This window comes from Protopterus annectens, chromosome 15.part0 (assembly GCF_019279795.1).
Source record: "Protopterus annectens isolate FY-2018-M chromosome 15.part0, PAN1.0, whole genome shotgun sequence".
Taxonomy (NCBI): domain Eukaryota; kingdom Metazoa; phylum Chordata; order Ceratodontiformes; family Protopteridae; genus Protopterus; species Protopterus annectens.
In genome coordinates, this window is record NC_056749.1 from 675,786,133 (window position 1) to 675,809,092 (window position 22,960).

At 39.3% G+C, this 22,960-nt stretch overlaps 1 protein-coding gene across 1 annotated transcript in view; it reads left to right on the forward strand.

Moving 5' to 3' along the window:
* The window catches only part of MCF2 (MCF.2 cell line derived transforming sequence), a 1,891,050-nt gene that overhangs the window by 514,614 nt on the left and 1,353,476 nt on the right, over nucleotides 1–22,960 (forward strand). The window contains exon 2 of the mRNA XM_044057533.1: nucleotides 14,875–14,943. Coding sequence (XP_043913468.1) covers nucleotides 14,875–14,943 — 69 coding nt within the window. The remainder of the gene's footprint in view (nucleotides 1–14,874; nucleotides 14,944–22,960) is intronic.

A 22,960-nucleotide genomic window follows, 5' to 3' on the forward strand; every position in this document is an offset into this window, starting at 1 on the left:
AGCCAACTTGCACAGAGTGTCAGGGGTAATTTATGACAGAAGAATGCCCAAGAAGCTGAAAAGTAAGGTGTTCAAGACAGTGGTGTGACCAGTACTACTGTATGGTACAGAAACCTGGGCAGTAAAGGCAGAGCAGATGATAAAGCTAGAGATGATAGAAATGAAGTGCCTGAGAAGGGTGGTAGGCTGCACACTGTGGGACAGACAAACAAATGAGGACATAAGAGCAGAAGCCAAAGTAGCTCCAGTTGCAGAAAAGATCAGAGAGAACAGATTACAGGGCTTTAGGCACATGTGCAGAAAAGCAGAAGACAATCTGATGAAGAATATTTGAGACAGACGGGAAGAAGGTAAGAGGAAATGAGGGCGTCCAGCAAAGAGGTGAATGGATTGTGTGAGAGAAGATCTGCGACCGTCAGGCATGATATGGGTGACCTTCAAACCCTGGATCTGTCCCAGTTCAGTTTTGTCAAGGGCAGGTCATGCCTATTAAATCTGGTGGACTTCTTCGAGAATGTGACCATAGACATAGATGAGGGCAAATCCATGCATAAAGCCTAACTTGACTTGGACAACGCCTTCGACACTATCCCCACATTTGTTTTTTTTTGACTAACCTAGATGAATATTAACCACTATGTTGTCATGTGGGTTGCAAACTGGCTCACAGATCAACAACACTCAGTCAAAGTGGGGAACATTACAAACAGACCTATCACCAGTGTAGTCCCATAGGGGTCAGTCCTGGTCACCCTCTTGTTTGTCATATACTTCTCAAAAGTCCAGGCCAAAACAGAGGGGCTGTGGCTAACCCAAGTTTGCAGATGACTGCAAATTAAGTGCTATCATTGAATCCCCTAACAATGTCAGCATACTTCAAAAAGGGCTTAGACAGACCAATGATTGGTGCCAAAGCCATTGTATTGAACTAAATGCTAAAAATTGCATCATCATTCCCTTCAGTAAAAATAATGTCCCTACTGATTTTAAAACAAACAATAATACCCTAAGTACCAATAAAGTAGTGAGAGACCTGGGAACACAAGTCGACTATGACCTCAACTTTGACCACCTTGTGTCTACTGTGATGAGGAAGGCATTCTACATCACTCACCTGATTAGCAAAGGCATCACCTCAAGAGCAAAAGAAGTTATAACTCCCCTGTACTCATCCCTCATGAGGCCTGTTATTGAATATAATGCTCCCTTTGTTATGTACCATACCAGACAACTGCAGCTACTTGAGAGACCTCAGAGATTTCTAACTAAGAAGATTCGGTGTCTCCAGCACACATCTTATACAGACAGACTGAAGTCGTTGTCACTGTACTCAGTAGCGTATAGACTACTTAGAGGCGACTTACATCCGGTTTACAGGGCTATCTCTGACCCAAATCTAATGGAAATGGTGCAGATCCATAAGTCAAATGAGAGTCACCCTTCCAAGGACCCCAATCTAGCCTGCAACATTAACAGGACCTACTGGAGAGACAGATGCATCTCTTAGAGGTTGCCACTCCTCTGGAGTAGGCTTCCAGTCCATATCAAGCAGAGCACTTCCATGAACTGTTTAAGTGCAACCTGCACGACTGGATGGGAAACTAAATTTCTACCAGGGATTGCCCCGGCTTCTCTTCTGGACATGGGTAGTCCTTGCGAATTAAACCTTGGGCATAGATAAAATCTCTCATCTAGTATTGTATTGGGATTTAATGGCTAGCCTGGTAAAGACCCTCAGATCAATAGCCTAGTAACATCCTATGAACCTATAAATAAAATTAAAAAAAAAACAAAAAAACAAAACATTATTCATCATTATGCAACTTGTAAGCAAAGGTATGGCATGCAGGTGCAAAGGTGTCATTGTTTGCTGTACTCAGCCCTTATTAGGGCAGTCATGGAGTACAGCGCTTCCTTCAGTATATATCTGATCAAGCATGTGCAACAAATGGAAAGCCCCCAGAGGTTACACACACACACACACACACACACACACACACACACACACACACATACACACACACACACACACACACACACACACACACACACACACACACACACACACACACACACACACACACACACACAGACACACAGACACACACACACACACACACACACACACACACACACACACACACACACACACACACACACACACACACACACACACACACACACACACACACACACACACACACACACACACACAAAATAGAGAGTATAAACCACATTGAATATGCAGACTGCCTCAAAACCTTATCTTTATGCTCCGTCTCCTACAGACTGCTGAGATGTGATCTGTTCCTGGCTTACAAGGCATCCTCTGATCCAGTACTGATGGATTTGCTGCACATCCTTTAGTCTTAACAGCATTAGTACCTGATTAAAGGACCTGAAACTCATTTGCAATATAAATAGAACATGTCAGAAGGACAGGTATGTGTCTCGTTTACTACCCCCCCACCACCACTGTGGAACAGGCATCCACGTCAGGTAGAGTTCATCCTTGACCCTATTCAACCTGGACAAATGGATGGGGAATCGGAAATTTACCTCTGGACTGGCACCATTACAATATTTGCCAGAGGCAGCTTATAAATGCTTTGTCACCTATATGCCCCTGGGTAATTTATCATGCAATTTACAGTATTTATTAGAATACATGGCTAGGCTTAAAAAGGCATCCTATGGCTATTGGCCTAATAATCACCTAGAAGACTATGAACCTATAAAAACGGCTCAAGAAAAACTTCTCATTTTTCATAACCTCTTTTAAAATTGATCTACAACATGTATCACATAATTTCTGAATTCTGCTGTTAGGACAAACAATATTTTCTTTAAACCAGTGTTTCACCCTGTTACGTCTGTAAGTAGGCCCCAGTGTCACCATAAATACAGGTATTCTTGGAATTAACAGTCTGTTCTTGGACTAGAGTCTGCTGTTCTTTTTATTATTACTCGATTAATCATTACTGGCAAGTACTACATATAATTTGTTAGCACATCTAATCAGGCAAAACTTGGCTGATACAGTGAAACTGCTTGTATTAATGGCTCATTTATTTTAACCTAATGTCTCTTATGTATATTGCAGTAGCATATCAGGGGAACAGAGATGCTATTAAAGGATTTGTGTCTTCCCTTACATGACCATAGTCATTTTTGCAGAGTTAGGTACTGGGATACTGAGTTCAAAACTAGACTGTGAAAGAATGGTTGCTTTTGTGGGACATCATTAGTGCACATATTCTGAAAAATACTGCATCATATCAGTAGTGCTATAATATTAGAATTATGTGTGTCACCCCGTGACAAATAATGGCCTTCAACCCTCCATCCCTACCTAGACTCAGGTGCTTGGTTCAGTCAGCAGAGAGTCTGTCAAATTTTTTGTTGTTATGTCAGCAGTGATCCATCCCCCTGACTGACATGTCACCAGCTGGACTTGCCTGTGTGAACTTCCTAATTTTTAGTAAGTAAAACAGCTGTGTGATTCCCTGTTAATAACATATAAAAATAAATTCCTTTGAGGCAAATCCTCTCACAATACTTTTTATTATATTTTATTTATGTATGTTTTGTTTTATTATATTTTATTTATGTATGTTTTGTTATTGCTGCAGAACTGGCATTGGATAGTTGTATTGTTGGCCAGTTATGTGGTGCTGGGAGTTTGTCATTGCATTGCTGTTTAATTCAGAACTTGCTCAGGGGATCACTTTATATCAATTGAAATCACAATTCTACTAATTAATGACCGAATTTCGTAACACTAAATAAATTGTCACTCGGAACTTGAGTTCTTCCAACACCTACTTAAGCACTATGGCTTGCTGTTGCATATCATTTTCTATACATAGACTGAACTTCTTGTTACTGGCCTGATACTTAATAAATGTTCACATCCCCGAGTTCTCATCTGCTTGAAGTTGCAGGTCATTTAAGGACATGGTGTGAGAATGGCCTGAAGAATGCTGAGTATACATTACAGCACATTGCAGTTTTGGCTGTCAAGGGAACATCTGCACCATTGCTGGTGTGTTGTCACTGTCATTAAAGTGTAATTGGAATCTCATACTTTTGGCAAGATGTAAAAGATATCCTGTAAGGAAAGGAACTATGGTTTCTTGAGAACCAAAATCAGAGAAGACTCATTTATGTGATACATACTCACAATTAAATGTGAGGGAAAGATGCATAAAGGAATCAAGTGTAACATTACATTTGCAATGAAAGAATATAATTTATAAATGAAATGGCTACATAGCAGATATTTCAGCAAATTATAGCGTATGACAGCAAAACTATTTGTAGAAGATTATAAATGTTTCTGTGCACTTTATAAACAGCTGAAATGCACTAAAGGTGTGATATGAAATACATATAGACTATTGTAAAAACTTATCAAGAAGGGGAAGCAAATGACGATGCTTATCTAAAAATAGATACACAAAACAATTGTAATAAAATAATCAAATCAGTCTACAAATGCATTATGCAATTTCTGGGAAAATTTCCCTTAAATTTATAGGAAGACACATTATTCACCTGATGTACCCAATGCCGCTCATGGATGCATGTGAATACTTTTATAAACCAAGATCAGGTCATTTACTTTTACATTTCAGCAATAAGTGGAAAAGTTAGCATATTAACTATAGTTTTGGCTTGCTAACCCCATATAAGTTCATGTCAAACTACATTAATTCATACTTTCATGTCAACATTGCTACCCCCCTATAAAGAAATAATCCTGGTGATTCTGTTAAGGTGTGGTGACACTGGCATTATTCTTAGCTCATACCTTTGGAAATAATATTCAAATGACTTGTGCTCTTCTCCTTTGTAAGGTATCATGCAGTGATGTCACATGCACACAATCTCGTAAGTATGTATTTCACAACATACATATGGCACTCGTACCACCTTGGGTATGTGTGACAGGTGTTTCCAGATGTTAGATTCTAAGTGTTAACCCCCTTGGAGAAGCCTGTTGACATCTGGACCATGCCCCCTTTCACTGGAATTGTAAGCACTGTGCTGGCATATGATCGATTCCTCACCTTGGTAGTGTGGGCCTCCTGTTAGCACTTGGTTTCCACCCTCTTCCCTATGTGGTAATGCACGCACTGTTAGTATACTCATCCCTTTCTTCTGTGATGTGAGCAGACTGATGATACCTTCCATAGGTGGAATCTCATCGGTCTCTGCTACAAGAGGTTTAAGGGATCAGACTGTGAAAATTCTAGCTTGGCTGGGTTAACCAGGAAACAGCAAGGGCACAGCCAGGGCTAGGAGCTATAATAAATGCCCAGACAGCTAAGGAAGAGGAAGGAGAGTAGGTGGACTGATTATAGCGTATCATCTACAAGATTCAGTAAGAGAGGAAGGTGGACTGATTATAGCGTATCATCTACAAGATTCAGTAAGAGAGGAAAATGAAAGACTGGAGGAGAGAATAAAGAAGTGTGGAGCAGGAACGAGAGGGTAATACTCATTGGCAAAGGATCTGAATTTACCAGAACCATGTTTGGAGGTTCAAGACTCCAGTGCAGCAAGAGAGCAACAGTTGATTGAAGTCTTGGACCATAAAGGGTTGATGCAAATAGTACAGGGTTGTACCAGAAAGGGTATCATTCTGGATGTTGTCTTTATGGTTTAATTTCTCCAAATCCTTTGGGTTTCTTATACTATGATGGGGATGGACCACTTTCCTAACTCGGGGTATAATTGAAGTTCATGAAATTAGTATTGTTCCAATCTTTGATGTTAGCCAAAGGTGCTCTTCACAGCACCTGTAATGTGCCCAGAACTGACTACTTCTGTAATTCATATGGAGTTACATGTATTGGTAGCATATCCAAGTATGACTGTAATTTTTTTTTTTAATAGACTAACGTCTACTACTATTGGAACTGTCTAGGTATCTTTTCTTCCACAATGCTCTCATTCTGCTATTATGGTACGTTATGACTTTGTGTCTTTCTGTATTTAATGCACTAGAATTGCTAGTGGTAGCAATTTCATTGATCAATGCTACTTTTGTCTTTTCATAGATTACTGTATCTGGGTTTCTTGCATCTGTTTTTTGAACTGTTGGTAATCTGTGATCCCACATGATGTCTACTTCATCATGCTCAGTAATGGTTTATAGATTGTTTCCAATGCCTCTCAGCTATTTCTATATTGTAGTCTGTGCACAATTCACAGTGCAATAATCTTGCCACACTATTGTGCCTTGCAGTCATGGCAAAAGGCCTGTATACTGAATCTGACCCAGCAACAAGGTGCGCAGCTGTTTCCAATTCTTTTTACAGAACCTACATTTGTCTGTTTCTCCCACATGTTCAGTTGACTTTGTAAACCAACATGTACATAGTCCACAGTCCTGAGCTGCCATTATCAACCTTTTATTCTTTTATTTCAACTCACCTATGCTTAACTATTCCTGGATCATTTCTTAATGAGGCTGTTGCTGGAGATCTCTGTATTTGTCATTATATTTATGGACTTTCCACATTCTTTATTTCTCGTCTGATCCTAATATTCTTTCTTTCATTTTTGAACATTCAGTTGCTGTCTGATTTTTGTCAGTTTCTTGTTTGCTTTCCATTTCCACTTGCCACCTGAATGCTACTGCTGACCTAAGCAGACAGGTCATCTTAGATTTCTACTTCTCATGTTTTAAAACTTTCCCTATGTTTGGATCTGATGAAGTCAGCAGATATGTATACAGTCCTACGACTGCAAAGCTGTACATGTAATTAATTTTGAGGAGGCTCATACCTTCTTTAGAGCGAGAGATATATAATCTTGGTATAAATTGACTATTATATGTCATTTGATTAGAGTTTTTCTGTCCAACTGATCCAATATCTTTTGAGGCAAGTCAGTCACACCAAAACTGTAATTTAAAACAGGGAGAGCAAATTGGTTTTATAGCTTGGAGTTTATTCCTAGATGTCAAGGCCTTTTTCAATATTAGGTTTAGTCTTCTGAAGTATTCCTTAGTGAGTTTCATTAGCATTTGTTCATGTTTTATTGCCAGTCCTACCATAGTCAGCTTTAGGCACCAGCGAATCCTGTTCCCTGGGGGCCCCTACCACAGCAAGTTCTTATCCTGATATTTTGTTACATGCCTGTCAAACCAACAAAAGCTAGTACAGCATTCTTAATAAACCACATGGATAATAACTCTTATTTATACCTCCTTTAAAATTCAGATATATTTCTGGTTGTAGTAACAGTGTTTTATCAAGTAATAGGCATCAGAATTCATTAAATATTTTACTACTGACATAGTGCCCCTGGCTTAGTTAAATCCTGCTGTTGGACATTTTCACCACTAAAACTAACTACATAGCCAGCTTTAGGTCCCTGCTATACCCATAGCTGCAGGCCCCCCCTTAATCATCCTTGACTGTGTGGAGGGGGGCCCACAAAAGCTGCTGCTGGTTGGGGGAAATGAGGAATAAAAACGTGTTAATTTGCTAATGATGCTCTTTAACCCAAACAGGGCTGTGATATGACCTTGTTAGGATGAAGCTGATAATGAACATGAGCAAGGTAAGCACTAGAGAGATCAGCAGCCCAGAGTGACTTATCTCAGTGCAAAATTTTGGATTTTAAGAAGAGATGATACTTCTGATCACCAGGGATGATTTTCTCTTTCAGGGAGTTTTATAAATACAAGCAAAACACCAGATAGTATAACTCTCAATTTCTTTGCTTAAGAATTAAGTGCAATCACAAAAAGTAATAGAATAAAGGCTCAAAATCAGGACTACATTTTAAATATTACTCTAATGCACTTAAAAAAGTTAGTAGAATAACACCCTTTGCATCAACACGTATCTTTGGACAATAAGTATAAAACTCAGATCTCTGGATTGATTGACTGTTTGTGATCCTGAGTGATTTACCAGCAAATTAAGCTTTTTATGAAGGAGAAAGCAAAAGTATGAACAGAATGAGGGAAGATCTGTGAAATCAGGGCCAGTGACAGGTCTGTGAAATCAGGGCCAGTGACAAGTATGTGAAATCAGGGCAAGTGACAAGTATGTGAAATCAGGGACAGTGACAGGTCTGTGAAATCAGGGACAGTGACAGGTCTGTGAAATCAGGGACAGTGACAGGTCTGTGAAATCAGGGATGGTGACAGGTATGCATTACTCCTCAATGAGGGAAATAAGTGACTTACCCCTGCTGCTGATTGATGACTGTTAAACAGAAGTTACTGATCTGGTGTGGCAGTACCAGTGTTGCACAATGTATTGCTATTTCCTGAAATAACTACAAAACTAGGACTGCTATGGCTTATGCTTGCGTGTGTAAAAAATATCACTGATTTTTGTCCGGACATGCACCCAGTAATGCCAGGGCACAGACATTATTCTTCTGGGTATCAGTAAAAAATGTACTTAAGCAATTATATTTCGAAAGTAAGACATAAAATATATCACAGAACATTCAGACACTTTGATCTTCTTGGAGTCTGGTGGTCTCCACTCACCAGACTGTATAAATGGATACTGGGGGGCTCCCTTAATTATCCTTGACTCTGTGGGGACCCCCACAAAAGCTATTGCTGATTGAAGAACAATGAGGACAAAAAATGTTTCAATTTTCTGATTGAGCTGTTTAACCTGAACAATGCTGAGATATGAACCTTTTAGGATAAAGCTAATAGCCTCTGGTTTCAACCACACCCATTCTAAAACCAGCCCTGCTCAAATGTGTGTGTGTACAGAAAGCTGCTGGGGGTCTGGGGATTTTGTGGTAATTACAATTTTAGTTTTCATCACAGTCAAACCTTAGAGGTGTGCACATGAAGTCATTATAGCTTGTGTTTAAGCTGAGGACAGTGTGGTCATTGTTTACTTACTTTTCTCACAGACCTCAGAGGCGTAAAAAGAAGGTTACTATAGCTTGTGTAGGGGTGGTGTACTGTCTAGGAGCAACAAATTAGAATATATTACTGAAATCATTCTCACAATCACACATCAGGCACATATACATGGGGCTGACTTTGAAGGTTAGGAAGCATGCTATGTATACATATGTCAACAGTCACATGAAATATATGACTATGGCAATTTAAACCTCTGCTTCCATCCTAGTCTAACACCAAAGAGATGTATAGGCAGAGACAGTCTTTTGTGGAGGGGGGGGGGTTAGGTAAGGAGGCAGTATTCCCAGATAAGACCTATATATTTCCACAACTGACTTGTTAGTTTATTGCGAGTTACTATTTTGTCAGCTTTGAACATTAAGCCTTGGACACGACTTATGTCTTCCTTGAAAGGAAAAAAATAAGACTGAATTTCTTTTTCATGATTTTTGTTTATTCCACCATTGGAGTAAGATACTGAGAAAATCCTCTAAAATGCATCCCAGGTCACATATATAACCCCTATGGCTTTGGGGGCACCAGCTTAATTGAGTTATTTCCTAGATGATTACTTATGTGCTGTCTTGGTCAGGAAAGGTGTGCTGAAAGGATGCAAAGAAAACTAAAGCTGAACAGCAACAGTGAATTTCTTTCCTGAATAATAATTTGTGTTCAAGCCATTACTGGATGAAAACTTTGTTTTAAAAGAAAAAAATAACTTTAAAATGCACTTCAGAGCAAGAGAAAGTTATGGCTTCTTGAAAAAGCTGAGAGTAAGGCAAAATGTAAGAAAAGGAAGAAAAATGTAATGTGCATGGTATGGGGAGCCCAAAAGGGGGGGTGGGGGATCCGAGGAGAGGACTGGAGGGTGTGTGGGGGGGTGTTGAAACAGTAGGCCTAGTCATCACTTCATTTAAGTCCAGACGTGCACATATAGTTATTGTAATGTATCTTTTTTGCAACTAAATGCCAGTAACAAAGAGTGTTTGGTATGTAGGCCTGTTGTAATGTAACAGCTTGTAGCTAAGGTGTGTCTGTGCGTACTACTCCTAAAGGGTTGCAGTAGAAACTAAAAAATTTCTTAGGAGGTATCGCATTGACAGGATGATAGTTATACTGGAAGTGCCTAGGGGCCCCCACCTTGACATGTATGGGGGCCCCAAAAATGCTAACACTGGCCCTGAGTCCTACATCAGTTTCCAAATACGTATACACTTCTTCCCGCTTAAGCTCCTTTATATCACATTCCTGTCCTAGACTGATATCTTCTTGGTACTGCAACTGCTTTAAATGTGCCTTTTGCTCATTTATCAAGACCAAATGTCATTCTTATGCCATTTGAGAAAGTTGCAATTATGATTGCAATTCCTTGACTGATGAACTATATAATTTTAAGTTATCCACAAAAAGTAGATGAAAAATATTTAAGCAAGTTTGTTTTCTAGGAGACAAATTATTGCTAAGACCTGATTTGTTAATCAGACAAGCTTAATGGGTTAAGGGCAAGACAAAGCAACAGTAATGACAAGAATCACTCTGGGATATCTCCCTTTGAATTTTTGTCCCTGGGATAATAATTTGCCCTTTGCCATGGTTTAATTGCAAAGTAGTTTGCCACTGTTTCATGGCCACTGTAATGCAGTTGATCAAAACAGGATCTGCTAAATCTGTAAGCACTCCTTTATCCTTGAATGTGGGATGCTGTCAAATGCTTTTTTGTGTTCTATCCATGCCATACTCAGATTCTTCCATTTTTTACCGTTCTGCATTATGACTTTATTTAGCAACAAATGATCCTTGGTTTCATATGACTTTCTTTTGTTATCTTGTTGTTCTATTGTTATGATTGATTTTCCTTCTAAATAACTGCAAACTCTGTCGGCATCAACTCCAGTATATTTTACAATTTGTACATTGTCAGAAGTTATCGGACTCTAATTTTTAGTATGGCTTTACAGGTTCACTCTTAAGGAGGAGTATAATTTTTTTCTGTTTTTAACCAACTTGGTATTTGTTTGGGATGTGCATGCAAGTACTTCTCAGTCAATGTTTAATCTTCATGTAAAGATGCTAATACTTTTAGACAGAAGGTAGGTATTCATCTGGGCCTGGGGTTTTCTTAATTTTGTTCCAGTTTCTCTGGCTGTTACTTTATTCCATATCATATCCTGTACATTTGAACTTTACTGTTTCTTTTACTTCTTTTATTCATTTTGCATCTTTTTATTATGTTCCACAGGGTCTTCATGGATATTTCTCTAAAATGTGCCTATTTCTTCTTTTTTGGTGGTGTTTCCATTCCTTTTGTTTTGTTTCTAAATTCTCTCTGAAACTTTTTTTTGGGTTATCAATGAATTGCTTATTTTGCACTTTTCCTTTATATTTATCTGCATATCTTCTAAGTTTTAATGCCTGTGCTGATATCTTTATTGTATGCAAAAGTGTGTGATAGCTCCTGGTCTGTTTTGATACATTGCTTTTTCCTGGTCTGTTTTGATACATTGCTTTTTCCTGGTCTGTTTTGATACATTGCTTTTACCGTAACTGTCTTTCTAATTGTTATTGTTGCTCTGTCTCTTCTTCCGTATTCTTCTGACAGTGACCCTTCTTGTTTTAATTGCTTTATAGATTTCTCTATCGGATACTTCCATGATGGCATTTTGTTTCTTCCCCTCATTGCTCTGCAATTTTTTTTTGGTAAAACTGTATCTGTTATTAATTTAGCTGTACAGTAATATATCCTGTTTACTTCTGTTATATTACATAAATTTCTGTTACAGTTTTGATTACTATGTTCATCTGTTTTGTTAGACTTCTAACATTTTCGGTTGTCTTTACTTTTTTGTAATCTAGTTCTTTGATTAATCCTAACGTCTGTCCATCTCTAATAAATCAAGCAACTCTTCTCTTACATAATTTTCTTCTAAACTGAGGGCAGATTCTCTGCTCTCTGTTTCCTGCAGGCATTCTACAGAAAGTTCCGGACATATTCTCTTCAGCTGCATCCTGTGCCATCCGTTGCTGTTTCATATTGCAATTCATTGTTTAAACTGAGGGCAGATTCTCTGCTCTGTTTCCTGCAGGCATTCTACAGAAAGTTCCGGACATTCTCTTCAGCTGCATCCTGAGCCATCCGTTGCTGTTTCATATTGCAACTCATTGGTGCATCACTCCACAGCATTGACTGCATGAGAGTTGCCACTATTTCCTGCTCCTTCCTTTGCTGTGTAACTCCAAATTAACTTTTGCTCTGGTTTCCTACTGAAGGCTCCAGAGCATCTTCATGTGGTAATTAATCATATGCTTCCTGTTCCACCTGCTTCTCCCTGGTTTGGAGACTCACTGTTCCATCATGCTCTGACATTACCTGAGTTGGATTTTCTACACCAAATCCTTCACTTTGTAGACATTCCATAACTTCAGTTTCTATTTGTTTAACTTCTACTCTACTAACCTTCTGTTCTGTGTTCCCCCTTTGTGATCTTATTTTTGTATTATGAAAATTTTCATAGCTGCATGCCTTTGCATTTATTTCTCTTCAAACATTTTTGGAGTTGCTTTATTGTACTGATTCATTTGTTTTTCTCCTTTATATAAATATTGCACCATATCAGGTCTCTCTTTCTTACCCATGTCAATGTTTCTTTTTTTATACCGTTCAAAAATATCTAGGTTTTGTTCTTCATATTTCTGCACTACCTCTGTCGCTGCTTTTTCCAAGTGGCCCAAAGTTTCTTAGTCTATGTAATGTTTTTCATGGATCTGTTGCATTAATGTTTGCATTTGAAGCTTTTGAGAGTTTTTTCCCTGTGTGGGTATATTTCTTTCCTCCAATTTCTCTCTTAATCTTTTTGAATATCTTTTATCTGGAAATTCTGGACATCTTGCATAATAGTAGCAATACATAATTTCTTTTTCCTTATCCTCAATAGTCCACTCTATCATCTTTGTGGGTCTTTTTTGACCTGTCTATTCTTGTGGTATTGTGGACTACTACTTCCTTCTGCAACAAGGGGGATGAGCATGGTCTGACCCCACTGAGTGAATATTTCTGTCTCTTGAGGATTTTGCATTTTTCCAGTCCTGGCATCAGTGCATCAGAAATTCTGAACATCTTGCATAATAGTAGCAATACCCCCCCCCAGGATTGGGCACTTTTTTATCCTGGGACTTGTGCACCCAGGTCTCTCTTTATTTTCTAACCTACCTCCATACATGATATATTGACTACTGAAAATGGACATGTATCCAGTTAGACTAGCCCGGTCAACAAATGTAAAATAAATAAATATATGCTATATAAAATGCAGCCTATATATCACTGTCATTTCGATGAGATTTTGTGAAAACAGGATCCACTACATGATGGTACTCACCAACACATGAGGTTGTATTCAGTCCCAGCAATACTACTCTCCTTTTCTTGCTGATTTTGTCATTTCTCCATTTGGGCCCATGGTCTTCACCCCTGCAGAGAATGGCACGAACATCCAGATTAAATCACGGTTAGCCTACTCTTATTGTGGCACTGTTTGGAATAGTGCATGTGTGTGTGTTTGTTTGTGTGGGTGAGTGCACATCCATGTGTGCATGTCTGTTGGGGGAGGGTAAAAATATAAGACAAAATGGTCTGGGGTTTTAGAAGAGTGGATTGTGCTGTTTCTTGGGGGAGAGCATGGTCAAGAATAAGTTAGGTGACTGGGAAATTGATTAAGTGAGTAAAAAAGATATGAGAATGGGTGAGGGACTGGGTATTCAGGGTTATGGACCAGGGTTTGGAAAAGGGGTAAAAAGGCAGAATGAGAAGTAGCCCAATGTGGTTACATATCAATGTGAGGCTGGCAATTAGAGTGAAAGATGAGACCTGCAATGGGTGGAAAAGAGGAGTGAGGCGAAGCATGAATGGTAGAACAAGGAGGCTAGCAAAAAGCAGAAAGGATAGCAGAAGATCAAGATGGAAGTTTGTTAGAAGAAGGGACTGAAAAGGGAAGCAAAGGTATTTTAGGTAGATAGCAGAAAGGGGGGTAGAACTGATCACTTGAGTAAAGAGACGAGAGAAACATCACTGAAGAATGGAAAAAGCAGACATACTGAAATTGATTTTTCAAAAAAAAATGCTCTGAAATGCAAGAATGTGTTTAGGCTGCTAGGTATGTGACATTTCACGCTACATAGGTGTTAATGAGTTATACACCCTCTAAAACTGTATACAGTACTCAAGGTTTGGACTCAGGCCCTGCAGAGTGGTAGGCCTTCCTCTCTTCTTGTGGAATCTATGCCCCTGTTGATACAGCACAGGGTTCTGTTTGATACTCTGAATGCATTTCATTCTGGTCTCATTGGTGCATCCAGGTGGGAATCACCAAGATCCTGGATCCATTTCTTGTTCTGCTGTCATCCATTCTATTTAATCCACAATATCCCCAAATATGAAGCATCATCTTGGTGTGGCAGAGCAAGAAAAGGATCTGGGATCTGGGTGATCACACCTGGACTTGACCAATGAGAGCAGAAAAAAAGGTAGGTCTTCCATGCTTAAATACTAGGACAAATGTGAATGGAGGGGAGTTATTTTGTTAAGACACTTAAAGTGCAGACTACATAAAGTTAATGTCTTATTTTGTCATCAAATGTAATTTAATGACTTACAGCTCCCAAAAAATACCTTTTCACAACAAGGTGTAGGCCACGGAAAGAAATACTTGCAATAAGTGGAACAGAGGAAATCCACTGAGGCTTCCAAGAGGGCATGGGTCAGGTGGAAAAGAACAAGATGAAAGGTGAGAATAGAGGGAAGAAGGGAAATCGGACATTACAATGGCAGACTAGATGTGCTTATTTTCTTCTGCTACCAGGCAAATGTTATATAACTCATATGAAGATATTACTCTTTGCAGACTATATTGTGATTTTTTAAAAAGTTTTGTAGCACTGTCAAGTTTGAAAAATGTAATGTTTGTTTTTTCTCTTTACAGGAATGATGCCCAGTATCTCTGCAAAGGACATTACTAACCTGTTGAAGAAACAGTTTGCTTTCCTGTCAGGTGAGTAGACTTTAATCCCTTTATATCTGCTAATAATGAGTACATATACTATTTCCAGACTTGTGGTATGTGTTTGTTGGATACTTGTTGACATTCTAAGGGCTGGAAGTGAGATCTTTAGAATAAAAAGTCTGTGTGTACAAATGAGAAATAGCAGAAGTCTGTGCCTACCTACCTCAGAATTCCCCAACTCCAAGTAACTACAATCACAGAGTTAAGTTTTTGCATGTAACAGGTGAAACTCCCCTGTAAAATGCCCTAATGGTAGTGCAACAGGTGTTGACACTCATCATCGCTGTTTTGATATTTAAAACCACAACACAGTCTGCTGAATGACTCATCTAGCAATTAGGCCATTCATTCCACTAATTGAGGGGCAGGACACAACCACATTCTTTCCAGGGACAGAGTGAGAGCCCTACAGCTCAGTCATTCCCTGACCAGAGTTGGAGCCCTACAGCTCAGTCATTCCCTGACCAGTGTGATAGTACAATCTCCCATCTGTTCCCCTTGGAAACAAGAGTCTGGTGTTAGGGAGCAAGTCATTCTGCTGATCACATGGGTGGACTCCCCCTTCTCAAGCATAACTCATCTTTTTAGTGGAAGATGGCTTCACTTATGCTGCCTTAGCTTCGGCTGTAGAAGACCCCTGTGATGACAATGTTTTAGTTAAACTGGTTTGTGGATTGCAGAATTTGCTTTCTAATAATAACATTAAATAAACATACTGAAGTGCAGGAATTGATGTGTGTGTGTGTGTGTGTGTGTGTGTGTGTGTGTGTGTGTGTGTGTGTGTGTGTGTGTGTGTGTGTGTGTGTGTGTGTATGTTTGGATCTATTTCACTTACCCAAAAGCCCGCATCACCAACTTCCACTTTACCGAGATGAATATACCGACAGACCAGAAAACCGACTTCTGACTTGAGGTAAGTAACCACTTTGCCCCCCACAACCCCCTAACTAAATATACCAACAGGATGGCCAAGCAATTACTTACCTTGAGTGGAATGCCAGTGTTCCGGATGTTGGTCTTCTGGTTTGTCTGTGTATTCGTCTCGGTAAAGTGGAAGTCAGTGATGTGGGCATTCGCAAAGCACTTTACTCACACTGCACATTAACATTTAAGAACAAAAGTATTATCAAATGCTTTAACGTGACATTATCTTGGTCTCAGGATTACTGGTTCAAAGACTATGTCAACCTAACCAGCAACCTAGACATTACCTGGTATTTGGGACAGACATTGTGAAAGCTACTCTGTTACCTAGCGGGCTTCATGCTGATGGCATGTTTTTTATTTCTTAGGTTACAACATGAAAGGAAGGAAGTATCATGCATGCTTGCTGCACATACACACATGTTTCAATGTGGATTTTGCAGGGTTTTACGACTGCATGTTGAGAAAGTCTCACTTGTACTTATTTAGTATTATGCGGTATAATGTCATGTTTTGTAAACATAAAGGTGACATATTAAGTAAAGAAACAAATAAGAGAAATCCTCTCTCCCTGTTTTCAAGTTAATGTTTAATAGGGATACAAAAATTAGACTGAAAAAATGACAGGGAACAGATAAGTTAAGATCAGGAAACTGCAGAGTATGGAAGTGCAGGGATTTAAGTTATTACATGCAATCAAAATACTGGCGCTGGAGTGCCTTCTGTGTGGAGTCTGCATGTCCTCCCCACGGTCGAGTGGCCTCTGAAAGACATGCGTGGATGGGTGTGCCGTCGCTGAAAGTTGGGCATCGGGCTGGCAACTTGGCACCATAAAAATCGACTGCCAATCGTTAGCAGACCGGAGTTCTGCTGTGGTGACCCCTAACCAGGAAAAGCCGAAAAGACAAACAAACATGCAATCAGAATACTGACGCTGAATGCTTCACGTCATCAAAGAAGTATCTAACAATGTTAGCAGTTAAAATTGAAAAATATTTTTTTTTCATCTACAGCCTAAGACAACATTTGGAAAGTGGAAGCAGTTCTGATAATGAGTGAGATTCATAGATCTGTTACTTAGTGTGTGAGAACTTTCTGCAAGAAGATACATGCAAAAAGCATACACATGAAAGACACACACAGTGGAATAATAAACAAAACTAATCTTAATTCCTCCTCTTCTAAGGTTCTAGGCCCTGTCTGTTCACTTCTAGGCAAGTTATCCTGATAATGTAATGCATCACTAAAGGTAATGTAATGCATTTCCAAAAGTAATAATATAATGCATCTCTAAAGGAGCACACAACCAGTTCCAATGTATTTAATTCCTTCACTTTTCTCATAAACAAAATTCTTTTAAGACACTAGCTTCAAAGCATTTCCACCTGTCATGAGCCTGGTCTGATGGAGAGCAAAGGAGACTTTTGTCCTTATTTTACTTCACTGCATCCTTAGCTTCTGTCTGTAAACCTCTACCTTCTCTGATCTCTGGAGGTCTTCACTTAAAATTTCTATCTCAAAGGCACTTCTATAGGACCATCCCAATGTCTAAACAATAATATCTCTGTTGTCCCACGTAAAAATCCCGCGGAAAGCTGTCTTCTTAAAAATGGTACAACAACTGGAAAAGGAAGGTTTCCAAGCTGTAAAGCTGTACTCATACCAACCCTCCAGTATGGCATTCCTATTTCTACTAACATTCTTGCAAGTGTTACTACACAGGATCTGTTGATTTAAGTACAGATCATAGTCTTCACTAGGGGGGCATCACTTAGAAATACTCTTACTCTTAAAAAAATTCAGCAGAATTGCATACTTTTCATCTGTTTCTGCTTACATAAGTCTCAGTTGCACAACTCATGCATTTTCCATCCATCCATCAAACCACAACCCCTTTTTCCCATTATTGCACATGGGGTCAGGGTATCACTTCAGCCATGACAATCATCTAGAGCCAAGATTTACACCACCGGGGTGGCTGTCCTGCCACAGTAGTTCATCTACACCACACACACTCACATGCACACTCACACCTATGGCCAATTTAGAGTGTCCAGTCCACCTACTGCATGTGTTTGGAATGTGGGAGAAACCCAGAGCACCGAGAGAAAACCCACACAAATACAGGTAGGACATGCAGACTTTGCACAGAAGGCACCCCAGTCAAGAATTGAACCGGGGAACCTCTTGCTGTGAGGCAACAATGTTATCTGTTGCACGACTGTATATGTCACTCATGCATCTGTATCTGGCCTAAAATCTGGAATAGAATCCCAGTTGCTGTATGGGAGCAGTATACACTAAACACTTTTCTGTCATGGTTTGAGTTATTTCTCTTTACTGAATTCAGGTAGTAATGTTTCTCTGCAGTATCATAATTTTACTGCAGTCCCAGGATGATTTCTCTTACTGTATTTAAAATGGTTATCAGTTACTATTATTAAGTATCACATATGTTGACAATATGTGTCTCCTCAGAAGGGCACTATAGGCTCTACATTTACACTTGTAATAATTGAGTTTTTCATGTTTTTGTTTTCATTTCACTGACTGAGACTAAAATGGACCGCCAAAGGCCTACTAAAGTTACTTGCAAAAGAAAAAAAATAAAATAAATGGAATATCAGTGTTGGATAACAGATATGTTACTTTGCACCAAACCTGATGCTGCTGATTGAATGGCTCTCTATTGAAATGTAGACACTCAAAATGCCAAGTGCCAACAAGCCAAAAAAAAAATAAAGGCTATAAACAAAGGAGACTGAATTTTGAAAATTGCTCTTCTCCTTTAAATTACTTTTTACAAGCCCCCTCACACCCCAAACTTATATATATCTATATGTATGGATCTAGGACTGTTGAACGAAAGTTCAACAGTCCGAATCTAACTTACCCGAACACACTTTAACAAAAGCGCTTTTACTGAAAAAGCACCATCGTTAAAGCGCGTTAAAAACAAAACATGAAAAAAGAATAAAAAATAATTTATGCAGGGGGCAAGTCCCCCTGCACCCCCCATGTGGGGGGCTGTGCCCCCCACATCCCCCTACTTTATTATTCTCACTCCGAGATTGCACTACAGTGGGGAAAAGGGAAAAATTCCCGTAACTGCACCGTAGTACGATCTCCGCAACAGTCACTCCCCATAACTGCCTCTACCTCTAGGCATACTTATATATACCAACTCCAAGATTGCCATACCTTGGAAAAAAGAGAGCATTCTGAGAAATGGCTTCTCAAATTTGGTATATGTAAGTCTGATCTTTTGGCCATTCAGTCTCTATATTTCGGGCCTCACTCTAGCAGGTCCCAACATTTCAAATGGGCACTGCACAGAACACATATAAATGAGCAGCAAAGTATAAATAGCCTTATTAAAGCAATTTATACAGACAAAGAGAGAGATGGTCTATCAAAGCTGTCAGCAGATGAAACAATGTAGTGCAGTTCCAGCAATCACCAAATGGACGTATGTCCCCTAATACCAAAACCAAAATAGCCATTCATACAGTTTAAACATGCCAAGGAATTCATGTACTCCGCCCCCCAAAAAAAAAACACACAAAGGGCAACCTACACAGACATGCAGAGATGTCAATATAATGACAGATATAGTAACCAGACATAAGTATGTATAGACAGTCATATACACACACACACACATTTATAAGTGAATATATAGTCAAACAGAACTCTTGCAGTTTGAAACTTAGTATGATAGTGACCTCATTCCCTGAATAGATTGGTCTTTATGGGTAGAAATCCAAACTGTAATGCAATGGAATAGTTACAGACAGATGAAGCTTTTGGTGAAATGCATGGCGCAGTGCCACGTAGCAGGCATTCCCTATAATTATGTTGTGCTATACAGCTTTTTCCCTAGAGCTGTGTACTGCAGCACTGCATGTGTCCCACCTATGTGGCCCCATGAACTCTGAGGCTTTACATGTTGTCTATGCTGTGGATCATAAACTGCTCCATAGATTATGTAAGTAGGCAGGACACACAGAGTACTTCACTGCATATCCTTGAGTAATTCACACTTGTTGTTATAAGGTCCCTTGTCCTGTGGATAGGCAGAGAATATAGGCTGCAGCATTTTGCATGCCTAACTAGTCCACACCTATTGCCATAGCAACTCAGGTTTCATGCTTAAACAGACCACGCACTACTATTAATCTACACTTGTTGCTATAGAAATGTTGTTGTGAAAATGCTTAGCACACAGGCTGTTTCTCTGTGCCGCCTTATTTAGTCTAAAGTTGTTGGGTATGTACCCCCTGTGCTGAATCCATGCTGGGTATACTGGCTGCTGTTTTGTAAACCCTAATTGTGCTGCGCATCTGTGCGTGGAAGAAGACCACCCTGCGCATTCATAATTTACTCTGCCATGCAGCCATCACTGTTCTTTGTTCAGTGCTGGGTACTTTCTGCCCAACTTCCCAAGCTCACAGGCCTTCTAGAACTATCACTCAACATGTGTCTCACAGGAGCCCTGGATGAAATGAGCAGCTGGTGTTTCCTAGTTCTGCCGGTGGATTCTATGGTTGCCAGTAATGTGAACTGTTTTAGAAACTAGATAAAATCAATTCTGACAGATTTGATTTGACTAGGTTGATGAGATACAGAGTTAGAAGATTGTGTGTGTGTGTGTGTGTGTGTGTGTGTGTGTGTGTGTGTATATATATATATACATATATATATATTTATTTATTTTTATTTTGCATTTGTTGACCAGTTTAGTCTGACTGGATGCATGTCCATTTTCAGCGGAGGCCCGGGGAGAAAAGCTCCAAGGGTAAGCAGATACAGCATTACATAATACCAGCATTACATATTACAAACAGACTATTTACAGTGATTACATAAGTAAGCAAGTTAAACAAGTTCCACAGGTTAGAGTTAATCCCAAGCGTAAGTCAGGATTAAATTAAATTACACAGTAAACTGGTTAACAGACTTTTACACATTCTAGAGAGAGTTAGCCAGGCTTGATACATTGACATAGCCAGTAAAGTGCCAAATGTTGTTTGAATCGACCTAAGGTGGAAAGTAAGGTAATATCAGCTGGAAGAGAGTTCCAGGGTCTACTTACAGAGTTTGCAAAGAGAGAGTCACCAGCTGTGTTATTAATTACCAGCATGTATGTAGCCCTCTATCTTGGGCCACCAATATTAACCTTTCCTCTTTTGGTCTGGATTTGCCTCTCCTTAAGCATTCGTGCGGAAGCATTTTATATATATATATATATATATATATATATATATATATATATATATATATATATATATATAAACTGAACCTCTCTCATCCACAACACCAAAAAGTCTCAGTGTTATATAAATATCATGCCTTCTTCAATGCACACTGTTCAGGATTCTGGTTATCACAGATGGCCAAACCCTAAGATGATATTAAATACATGACAAACAGATATGTTGTTAGTTTTATATATGAGAATATAAGAACAGTGGAATTCCTAACTATGTGTACAACAAGGATATGACTAGGTTGATGAGATATAGGTAGTAGCACAAGCTGGCATGAAAACTGGCAAAGACTGTGGTATACTGAACAATGCATATATCACCATAAAAGCATCCACACGGGCCTTTATCTACCAAAGATGGATAAAAATCAGGCAGCAACTGAATGTGCCAAAAAGCAAAAGAAAGATTATAAGGTGAAGGATCAGATGAGAAGGCAAGAAATGTGGAACATGCATAAATATAGTTGCAAGTATAGAAAACCCCTTGGAACAACCTCATGATGATCAGGCTCGAAAGCAGGAATGGTTAAGGAGAGGCAAATCCAGACCAAAAGAAGAAAAGTTAATATTGGTGGCCCAAGATAGTGGACTGCATACATGCTGGTTTACAAACTCCATTGAACATGTGGGAGAAACAGACAAATGTTGGTTTTGTAAAACTGAATTGGAAGCAGTTGCACACCTTGTTGCTGGGTGTGACATACTAATGGCAGAAGGACTGCAGACTGAAAGGCATTATAATATGGCAAGACTATTGCACTGGGGATTGTGCCAACATTATGGTACTGAAGTGGCTGAAAAACACTGAAAACATGAGCCACAAAACATCATAGAAAATGATGGTCTACATCACATGGGATCACTCATTACCAACAGTCCAAAAGATAGATGCTAGAAAACCGGATATAGTGGTCCAGAAAAAGAAGACAAAAGTAGCATTGATCAGTGATATCATCACACCCAGTGACTACAGTGTTCTGTGTACAGAGAGACACAAAATCATAAAATATCAAGATTTACAGGTGGAAACAAGAGCAATGTGGAAGAAAGATACCTAGACAGTTCCAATAGTAGTAGGAGCAACGAATCTTATAAAAAAGACTCTACAGTCATATTTAGATATTTTAACAATACATGTAACTCCATACGAATTGCAGAAAGAGTCATTACTGGGCACATTGTGGGTGCTGAGAAAGTTTGAAACAATACTAATTTCATGAGCGTTAATCATACTAAAAACCCTAAAGATCTGGAGAAATTAAAAGAGAGAAGCCTATATGTGTGTAGTTAAGTTTGTGCTGAAAATATGGCATCTCCAATCCTTATTTGTGTTTGTGCATGAGTTTGCTCCGTATAAACTTTTTGTGATTTCTTTCAATATGTATAACGTAAAAAAATGTCAAGGATGTTTTCAGTGGCTGAGCTGGGAAGAACTGAGGAATTTAAATCACTGAGGGGATGCATTGTTTGTATACATAGGAGGAATCTGAGCTCATCTTATGGTGATACCACAATACTCCTTGTTTTCCCGCCTTTGCTCGACTAGTTAAGACCAGTATACAGGCTTTGCTGTATTCTGGGCTGTGTGTAGTTCCTGTGTTGGCCATTGCCTTACATGGATAGAAGGAAGTTTCTGAGCTCACCAGTGGGAGTGGGGAGCCTTGAGCAGCCTATCTGTCCCTGGGGGAAGTGATCTCAGCACTTGAGCTGTAATTCATTGGTTGCCTTGGACCATTTCTAGCTCTTTTCAAGTTCCCTGTATAAAAATCCGCCTCAGGGCGTTTTTTTTTTGGCTATATACCCAAGCAGAGC